Raw genomic sequence first — 10898 nt, forward strand, 5'->3', positions numbered from 1 at the left:
GCTACTACGGGATAAATAGCCCCGGGAGCCTGGCTTGAAGGTAGGGGTGGGGAAGTCCCAGGGCGCTGCCGCTGCTCTCCTCGCCGTCCGTCGGTCAGGCGGGACAGGACAGGGCAGGGTGGGGGACAGCTGGGTGTACACTCAGACCCTCAGTACTTTGCTATCGCACTGCCGGTGCTCCGGAGCCGCGGAAAGTTTCTGGCAACCCCTGCCGCCGGGATTGGGCAAAGCCAGGACTGCGCCGCCCCCCGCCGGGATATGGAGCTGCTTTCGCCGCCGATCCGCGACGTAGACTTGACGGGCCCCGACGGCTCTCTCTGCAACTTTGCAACAGCGGACGACTTCTATGATGACCCGTGTTTCGACTCCCCGGACCTGCGCTTCTTCGAGGACCTGGATCCGCGCCTCGTGCACGTGGGCGCGCTCCTGAAGCCCGAGGAACACTCGCACTTCCCTGCGGCCGCGCACCCGGTGCCGGGCGCGCGCGAGGATGAGCATGTGCGCGCGCCCAGCGGGCACCACCAGGCGGGCCGCTGTCTACTGTGGGCCTGCAAGGCGTGCAAACGCAAGACCACTAACGCGGACCGCCGCAAGGCCGCTACCATGCGCGAGCGGCGCCGCCTGAGCAAAGTCAACGAGGCCTTCGAGACGCTCAAGCGCTGCACGTCTAGCAACCCAAACCAGCGGCTGCCCAAGGTGGAGATCCTGCGCAACGCCATCCGCTATATCGAAGGTCTGCAGGCGCTGCTTCGCGACCAGGACGCCGCGCCCCCTGGTGCTGCCGCTGCCTTTTACGCGCCTGGCCCTTTGCCCCCAGGCCGCGGCGGCGAGCACTACAGCGGCGACTCGGACGCGTCCAGTCCGCGCTCCAATTGCTCCGACGGCATGGTAAGGCCAGGACGCTGGGCTAGAGAAGTGAGAGCAGCTCTTGGTATATCAGGAATGTGTTTCCGAGGGCGGGTAGCGGACCCTCTGGTGTGAGGGTTGGGCGGGGAGTGGACCCCCGGTGCCCCAGGCAGCTGTCACTGGGGTGGCCAAGTGCTTTGGGGGGGTGCACGGGACGGATGCGATCCACCTGATTGGGGGCGCTATTAGAACACTGCTGGGCCGACACGAAGATTGTGTCGTTTTCTCCGCTTATCCCATGCAGATTTGTGCTCCTAGGTGACTGTCTGCCCTCTATTTGGCCCGGCATGCTGCAGACAGCTCCTGCCCACACTTACTCCCCAGCCCGGCCAGATCCGGGCCCGGAACTCTCGTGGCTGAGACTTAGGGAGTTGGAGAGGGGGCGGCTGCAGGGAGTGATGCTCCGGCCCCGCGCGGTTCCCGGGCCTGACTCGGTAGCCCTTGCCGTTTGCAGATGGACTACAGCGGCCCCCCGAGAGGTGCCCGGCGGCGGAACTGCTACGAAGGCACCTACTACAGCGAGGCGCCCAACGGTGCGTATTCGCGCCTCCTTCCCACATTCCCTTTTGAGCTGCCCTGGCTTCTCTTTACCTAGGACCTCCTCGCCTCCATCCTGGGAGATGGTACAGGGAATGAAATACTAAGCATGTACTTCCCTCCTTTTTCACCCTGAAATTTCGCGGGATCCTCCCGAATCTGGCCCGTCCTCAGTTTCCTGTCTGCCCCCAAAGCACTGAGCCCAGAGGTGGGAGACTTGTCTGCGGCTCCACCTCTGCATACTAATCTACCCCTCCCCGCGCAGAACCCCGGCCCGGAAAGAGTGCTGCGGTGTCGAGCCTCGACTGCCTGTCCAGCATCGTGGAGCGCATCTCCACCGAGAGCCCCGCCGCGCCCGCTCTTCTGCTGGCCGACGCGCCGCCGGCGTCGTCTCCAGGCCCGCAAGAGGCGGCCGCCGGGAGCGAGGTCGAGCGCGGCAGCCCCACCCCTTCCCCCGACACCGCCCCCCAGTGCCCAGCGGGCGCGAACCCCAACCCGATCTACCAGGTGCTCTGAGGGGTTGGGCGGCCACTTCGGGGGGTGCCGCTGCCCTCGGGCCCGAGGGATGGTGCCCTTAGGGTCCCTCGCGCCCAAAGGATTGAGCTTAAATGCCAATTCCCCTCCCAACAGCGCTTTAGAAGCGACCCCTCCCGAGGTATGAGAGGCGGGGGAACTGATATGTGTTTCCGCACCCCAGGGCAAGGACATGGTCCTTTTTTGCCACGCAGCACCCTTCCCTGAGACCCGCTGCGATGGCCGTTTGATGTTACTCCGTGGGCCAGAGCTGACCCTTGAGGGCCCAGGCCCTTCCTCTTCCTCGCCCCCTCCCCCATGGGGGGTGGGACCCACGCAGACCTAAGCCCCGCCTCCGGACACCCCGGATGCTTAAAGGAGCGTAGCCTCTCTTTTCGGGAGCCCTCGGGACGTCGGCTCTTTCCCGCCGCTCCCTTGCCAAGTGTAACAGCTGTAAAGGTAACCGCTCCCACCCCCTCCCCCGGTTCAGGACCACTTTTTGTAATACTTTTGTAATCTATTCCTGTAAATAAGAGTTGCTTTGCCAGAGCAGGAGCCCCTAGGGCTGTATTTATCTCTGAGGCATGGTGTGCGGTGCGACAGGGACTTTGTATGTTTATACGGCAGGCGGGCGAGCCGCGGGCGCTCGCTCAGGTGTTCGAAATAAAGACGCTAATTTATACCGCGGTGGCTCCGGCTTTCGCTAGGGTTGGGGGCAGGATTTTGAAGGGGGGCGAAATGCGCAAACTGGGCCACCTGTACCGCAGCGACCCCTGTAGGCCGCAGACGGATTACAAGGAGGAAGCTGGGGGAGGGAGGGGTGCGTATGTTTCCGTTATGTGAGGAGGTTCTTCTGACCATGACGTACATCACCACACACAGGTCATCTCGTTGTCAGGATGGAGATTAGAACGATCTGAGTAGTTAATAAAAGATCCATGCCTGTCCCACCACCTAGAGATTCTGATTTAAAGTATCTGCCGCAGATACCCCCGGCCAGGAATTAGTATTTTTCAAAAGCTCCCCAGGTGATTCTGAAGTGCATACACGGTTGAGCATCATGCCCCTCCGTACACAGAGTGAAGCCAGGTATGGTGTCCAGAAGGATCACTGGAAAGTCATGTCCCCCAGATGCGACTCGGAATCCTCATGGGCAGAGGATGTGATAAGGTGCTCACAATATTATGAGGAAAACTGTAAGCTGTAGGGCACTTCCAGGCTCTCAGTGATAGGTAATCACAAGGGGATGCATAGAAGGCCAGACAGGCACAGACGCGAACCCTCTAAGTAACCCAGCACTTAGAGCATCCTGGCATTGTCAGATCTCATAAGAAGACAGGAGCCCAGAGCCTGCAAGGAGAGGGGCACGTGCAAACCTGCATCATCACAGATGGCATCAGTGCTCTTATCAAGCGATAAACACTCTGAGGGGAGGGGAGGGGCCATTGATTTAGCCAGGGGGCTGGGGAAGGCTTCCTGGAAGAGGTGCCATTTGAACTGTGTCTTGAGAAACAAAAGAAGACGACACAACCACAATGCCCATAGATTCCCCCCCAACACACACACACACACAGGGGACACACACACACAGAGGTACCCCTGGATGGACGGCCTGGCAAAAGTTCTTCCCACCCCACCCCCTAATTCACATACACTTGTCACCAGGACCTCAATTCCCCTTACCTCCCACTCCTACAGATCCTTTTTTTTCCCTGAAAACCCTACAGGCCCACTTTCAAGGGCTCTTCTTACCAAGGAGGGGCGGGTGTGGAGAGGGCCTGGGGAATGCAAGCAAGACATATTGGCAGAAGGCAGAGCAGAGGCTCTGCTCTCTGCTCTGGGAGAGCCTTTGCTCTCCCCAGTGTAGGGCCCCTGGGGAGCCACCCAGGGCTGCTCTGTTACAAATGATCCTCTGCTTTTCATCTGGCTGCTTCCCCAGATGTGCCTTGGGGTTCTTTGCACTCCCTTGAGACTGTTCGGGGCTCATTCATGAATTCATTCATTCAACAGATGCCAGGTCCCATGCTGGGTGAAAACAGAGACCAGTGGACACAGTTCCTGACCTTGGGAAGCACCCAGACATTTGGGGAGACTGGATCTTTTAGCAGCTGGTTACATCACGATGAATTAAGTGCTATAATGGGGATGTATGTGTCAGAGGAACACAGTAGAAACAGAAGGGATAGACAGCAAGCAGCCCCTAATAAAAGTCTTGAAGGAATAGGTAAGGAAAGAGGCGCCAAATAAGGATGCTGCAAGCTGAGGAAATAGCAAAAGGGCAAAGACCCAAAGGTGACAGAAAGCAAACTGTGCCTTCATGGGGCCAAAAATGCTCACAGGGAGGGGCCAGAGGTGAGATGGGGCAAAGGCAGAGGCAGGGCCACATTGGACCTTATTTGGGCTTTATCCCAAAGGCAATAGGGAGCTATAGAGGAATCTAACTGAGGAAAAGATACAAACATATCTGTATTTTAGAAAGGCCAGTCTGGACTGACAGAATGGATAGGAGGGAACAAGACTTGAGACAGGAAGACTTGTCAGGAGGCCACCAGGGTTGCTCAGAGTAGACATGACATGGCCTGAACTGGGGTTGTGACTGGGGATGGGAGAGAAAGCACAGGAGTAGAGACAGTTGTGCCAGATAAAGTGTAGGTGTTGACAGTTCAATGGAGAACCCTGAGGGCACAGTCCCTACCCTCATACAGCTTAAAATCCACCGGGGAAATAGCCATTAGACACAGAATCAAGTGAATAAATACATTTGTAGATGTTATACATGATGAGAAACTCCATAAGGAAAAGTAAAGGGCGCCGTGAGAGATGATAATGAGGTATGAGACGGTAATCAGGCAAAGGGAGGAGGAGGCAGAGCTTCTGTACTGAGGGAACCAACCACATATAAGAAGAAGCCCCCAGCAGCCTGTAGGGTCACTATAGCCTATAGGGAGCTAGTGTGCATTAGAAAAAGGTGTCCCTTCTTTCCCAAGAACACTGCTCTGCACCAGGGTTCACGGCTAGGCACACAGAGAGCAGGCTGGACTTCAGCCTCCATCCACCTCCTTGGCCAGGTGTGCTTTTTCAGTGAACCACCTACAGAACTGTTCACAGAGTCTTGTGCATGGAGGCCCTAAGGAAGGGAGAGAAAAGGAGGGGCCAAGGATGACTTCAGGCTCTGGTTTGCTTCACAGGGGACGATGGTGCTGTTATAAAGATGGAGACCTCTGGAGGAGAAGAGGTCACGGGGACAGACTTAGTACAGGACAGAAACCCAATTTAAAAAGGTTAAACCCCACAGGGGGTATGTTGGAAGGACGCAGGGCAGTTCGCATAAGGGAGCAGTGCTGCAAGCACCACAGCACCCATGGGCCTCGAGAGCCGGGATTGGAGCCCCTCTTGCTGTTCAATACATCCCCATTCTTGCCTCTGCTTGCCTTCCCTCCCTCCTAGTCCGTATTGGTTTTCTCCAGCAACTCGGGGGATTACCTCAGATCTCACTGCTTAACTCCATTTAGAAAATTTCCAAGGAAGAGCTCTAACTGGACCAGCTTAGATCATGAGGCAGGATTTGAACCCAGGCAGTGAGGCTCCAGAGACTTCACTCTCAGCTGCCCGGCCCTGTAGCTGCTGCAGAGGAAGGAAGGAGAGAGGAAGGAGAGAGCATCAGAAGGGAGGGGAGAAGCTAGAGCTTGGATTACCCCATGGATGATGGGATTTGAGGTCCCCTCCTGGCCTGGGCAGGGGGGAGGACATCTAGCTGAACCCCATTTGCGGTGTCGATGAAACATCCCTGCTCTTGGGGCCATTTTCACCTGGGTTGGATCTGAGGAGACACCGGGCCATGCTCTCCATAGAGACATATGCATGTCTGTACACACACGTGCTCATACAACAGCACACATGTCCCCAGAGCATACCACCAGAGGCTGGTGTACCTTGATGCCAAGGAAGTTTAAGCTTCAAGTCCTTGTCCCTTGCATGAGCTTCTTCTAAGGCGCTGGGAAAAGCCCTGGAAATATGTTCACATGGTCTAGTTTCTTTTCAAATTTTCCAAAGTAAAATATTTTAGCCAACAGGTTATGACCATTGTCTCTATTCTGACTTCCCCTCTGTGTTGGGTGGCATTTATGGGCATGTTGGGGTCCTCTCAAAAGGTATACATCTTGTTTGGGTTTAGTGGAATATATTTTAAATCAATGAAATATAAGACAGAAGTAATGACAATGAACAGTGAAATAAATTACAATGATTCTGACACATTGAGAAGACAATTGTACCCCCAACATCTATTTAGATCATAGCAAAAAGCAGTTTATTAAAAGAAAGTGATAACTTTTTAATGGAATTATTGAAAAGCCTCTTTCATTGTTTGATAATCTAATGAACAAAGAAGAGTGAATTATATGAACATATTGGAAAGTGATTTAAATTTTTTGCTGGTCTAACACAAAATACTGACATCAACAAAGACAGAATAAAATTCATAATATGCCACTATAATAAGACCTTAGCATCAACAAACTTTTAAAATGAACCCTGCCAATTTAAAAGCATTTAAATTTAGTCACTGCATAGGAAAACTCAATATACCTTGAACTCTTACAGTCCACAGATGAAAGAAACTTGGTGGAGTTTCTCCCAAATTTGACAATCCTAAAAGTGTACACTTTAGGCACAGTTTCCAATAGACATTTCCAATAGAGTGGTGAGCCTGAAAGAAAATCCCCTAAATTATCAGTGATATCAAACAAGTTTTGATCAACCATGTTGGAAGGAGAGACTGAATTATCTGAATTAGCTCTCAATTCTCTTTATAGAGAATGATATTATAGAATCACATTGAAGAGGCACTTAAAGAATATACAGTCTGATGCAACTGGAAAGGAGTGGGCAAGACTGAAAAAAGCAAGAAAAAAGAGCAAGATGCAATAATGCATACTATCAAGGCAGAAAGTATGAGGAGGAAGATAAAGACAAAAATGGTGATGGTGCTAATGATGGGAAAAACAAGTTGGTTCTATCTCAGTTTTTTCTCATCTATAAAACACTTAAATCCTCTGCACACAACTCACTAGTACTAAGGGGAAAAAATGTGAGGCTGTCTAATAGTCATTTTTATACAGTACAGAGTCATTTTTGTATAGTTAACTTTTTAATATTTTTTAGACAATATTTAACAGTGAGTTTTAATTCATATAGAACTTTCCCAGTAACAGGGGGCAGTGAGTCCCAGATGATGTCAATGGCCACATAATTCCTGGGATCTAGGCCTGGCTGTGCCCCTAACCAACTCTGAGACCTTGGGAATGTGATTTAGCCCTTTTGGACTTGGGCTCTCTCTCTGTGTAATGAATTAGTGAAAGGTATGTCCCAGTTCTGAAATTCTTTAGTAATTCAAAGCATTTCAAAGAAAAAGATAACAAAATAGGTCTTTTACAGATAAAGGAGCTGGAACCATGACAGATTTTTCTTAGCATAAGCAAATTATTTATAGCCCTCTGGTTTACTGATCCTTCTTTAACTTTTCCCAATTAAAAAACAAATTGAGATATAATTTACATACCATAAAACTCACACTTTTAAAGTGTCCAATTTGGTGGTTTGTATTATATTCACAACTTTGTGCAACCATCACCACTATCAAATTCCAGAACATTACTCCCAAAAGAAATCCATACCCCTTAGCAGTCACTCCCCACTCTCTTTCTCCCCCCAGCCCAAGGCAACAACTCAGCTATTTTCTGTCCCTATGGATTTGCCTATTCTGGACATTTCATATGAATGGAATCACACGCTATGTGGCCTTTTGTGTATGGCCTCCTTCACTTAGCATGTTTTCAAGGTTCATCCATGTTGTAGCATGTAGCAGTACTTCATTCCTTATTATAGCTGAATAATATTCTACTGCATGGATACATTATATTTTGTTTATCCATTCATTAGGTGATAGATATTTGGCTTGTCTCCATTTTTTTAGCTATTATGATAATGCTGCTATGAACATTCATTTACAACTTTTCATGTAAATATATGGTTTTAATCCTCTTGGGTATATATCTAAAAGTGAAATTGTTGGGTATATCATAACTCTATGTTTAAATTTTTGAGGAACTGCCAAAGTCTTCCCCAAAGCAGCTGCACCATTTTACATTCCCATCAGCAATGTATGAGGGTTCCAATTTTTTTGCATCCTCAACAACACTGTTATTGTTTGTCTTTTTTTTTTTTTTTTGCGGTACACGGGCCTCTCACCGTTGCGGCCTCTCCCATTGCAGAGCACAGGCTCTGGAAGCACAGGCTCTGGATGCACAGGCCCAGCGGCCGTGGCTCACGGGCCCAGCCGCTCTGCGGCATGTGGGATCCTCCCGGACCAGGGCATGAACCTGCGTCCCTTGCATTGGCAGGCGGACTCTCAACCACTGCGCCACCAGGGAAGCCCTGTTTGTCTTTTTAATCTAGCAATCCTAGTGGGTGTGAAGTGTATCTCATTGTGGTTTTAATTTGCATTTCCCTAATGACTAATGATGTTAGCATTTTTTCATGTGCTTATTGGCCATTTGTACATCTTCTTTGGAGAAAGTTCTATTCAAATCCTATGTCCATTTTAAAATGAGGTTATTTGTATTTTTATTGTTGAGTTATGAGAGTTCTTTATATATACTAGATACTAGACCCTTATCAGATATATGGTCTGCAAATATTTTCTCTCATCCTACAGGTTGTCTTTTTACTTTCTTGATATTGTCCTTTAAAGCACAGAAGTCTTTTGTGGTTGCTGGAGTCCGATTTATCTATATTTTTCTTTTGCTGCTTGTGTTTTTGGCATCATATCTAAGAAACCATGACCTAATCCAAGGAAGCATTTTATAGTTTTAGTGCCTACATTTGGGTATTTGACCCAGTTTTAGTTGATTTTTCTATATGGTGTGAAGAAGGGATCCAACTCCATTCTTTTGCATGTGGATATCCAGTTGTCCCAGCACTATTTGTTGAAAAGACTATTCTTTCCCTCATTGAATTGTCTTGGCTCCCTTGGCAAAAACTAATTGACACTAAAAGTATGGGTTTATTTCTGGACTCTCAATTCTATTCCATTGATCTATGTGTCTACCCTTATGCCAGTAGCACACAGTCTGTTTACTGTAGATTTGTAGTAAGTTTTGAATGGGGAAGTGTGAGTCCTCCAGCTTCAAGATTGTTTTGGCTACTCTGGGTCCTGTGCATTTCATGAATGTACCTTTAAGCGGCCCTGTCCCGGTGGTATTTTCAGTAGCCACAAACCTTGCCTGATATAATATGGGAGCTGTAAAGTGGCATGGAAATTTAACGCAGGTTCATGTTGGTGCACAGAAAAAACAGCTATAGGGGAAGTTGATGATTTTTTCATTTTCAGTCATATTCGATACAGCTTTAATAAAATGAATGTTGTTTTGTTAACTGAACATCATTCTGTAATTGCAAAAAAAAGTTGCAGCTGTTTTTGTTGGCATTATGAATGCTTCCAAATAAATATAACTTATTTAAAAGTATTATGTAGGTGCGTCAAGCAGTTAATAACAATATTAAGCTATTTTTTCTGGATTTTTAAACATTTTAGTATTTGTCAGCTTTCTAAAATTTACATTTGGTCCTGATTTCAAAGCCTAAATAAATATTCACTTTTGTACCCAACTTTCTGTTCTTTTTTTTTTTTAATGTGACCCCTCCCCCAAATGTCTAAACTTCAGGCCTCATAGAACCTGGACCCAGCCCTGCACACTGCCAACCAGGCTCACCTACAGGCTGATTCAGGCACGAGGGCCCACCAGGAGCACACACAGGAGACCTCACAAGGCTCCTATAAAGGAGTCGCAGAGGGAGGAAGACGCTTGGGGCAGCCACACATCTCCAGCTGCTTCCGGGAGAACTCAACTGCCCCTATTTGGTCCTGCCAGGGACACTCGCAGTAGTGCCCATGCCCACCTGTCCTGCTTACACACATGCACGCCTGACCATCCTTGTGCATCCCTCACCACAGCCATCATCGTTCCCTGCTCCCCACCCCCCTCCTACAGCCAGCAACGAGAGGCGAGGTGTTGAGGCCCATTTTACCCGAAGTCAAGCCCAGGGAGGGCTGACGCTCTGCCCCTGGGGCCATACTGCCACTCTGAGGGACCAATGCTGCTGGGAATGGCAGGAGTCCATGAGGGAGACATGGGGTAAAGGCTGGTCATAGAGGGTTTGGGGGCGGTGGGCAGTCCAAGGGGAGGGGGAAGAGGGAAGGAGAGGAAGTTAAATGAGAGACACTGTCTCATTGAATCCTCACAATATATTATTCCCCTTACGTAGATGAGGGAACAGAAGCTTACAGAGGGAAAGTGACGAGTTTACACAGCTAGTAAACAGCAAAATGAGATTTGTACCCAAATCTCTCAACCAGAGGACATTTTACTCCCCAAGGGACCTTTGGCAGTGTCCATAGACCTTTTTGATTGTCGCGAATGGGGAAGGGGTGCTACTGACATCTAGTGGGCAGAGGCCAGGGATGCTGCTAAACATCCTACAGTGCACAGGACAGCTCCACAACAAAGGATTATCTGGTCCAAAATGTGCAGAGACTGACAAACTCTGCACTTCCCTGGAGTATTCTTTACCTTGACCCCTTTCTAGACTTCCCCTGGCCTAAGAGATCTGGGATCCACTTGCCCAGGGGTCACAGGAAGGAACAAAAGGAACAACTGTACACCCCATTCCCAGCTTCGGTACCAGGGTCAGTGCTCAATCTATAGATCTGACAGCCACAGTCACCAGTTTCCCACTATGGCACTTCTAGTTTCACCCTCCCTTGTCCATTGGAGAGAGGAGTTCTGATCTGTGGAAAAGATAGCCTGCCGGTTGCACTGTTTATCATCACTCCAAAGCCGGCTCTGTGCCCTGGTTAGGTTAGTTTCCAGATGTGGCCACAA

General features: G+C 49.6%; 1 protein-coding gene across 1 annotated transcript; it reads left to right on the forward strand.

The window, feature by feature from the left end:
* Nucleotides 1-258: 258 nt before the first annotated feature.
* MYOD1 (myogenic differentiation 1) lies at nucleotides 259-1959 on the forward strand (the record flags this gene model as incomplete). The annotated part of the gene is made up of 3 exons (XM_079707685.1): nucleotides 259-888; nucleotides 1361-1439; nucleotides 1709-1959. 3 exons carry the CDS (start codon nucleotides 259-261, stop codon nucleotides 1957-1959), a joined length of 960 nt encoding a protein of 319 aa, XP_079563811.1.
* Nucleotides 1960-10898: the final 8939 nt, after the last annotated feature.

The sequence above is a fragment of the Hyperoodon ampullatus genome, assembly GCF_949752795.1.
Source record: "Hyperoodon ampullatus genome assembly, chromosome: 7".
Classification (NCBI taxonomy): domain Eukaryota; kingdom Metazoa; phylum Chordata; class Mammalia; order Artiodactyla; family Ziphiidae; genus Hyperoodon; species Hyperoodon ampullatus.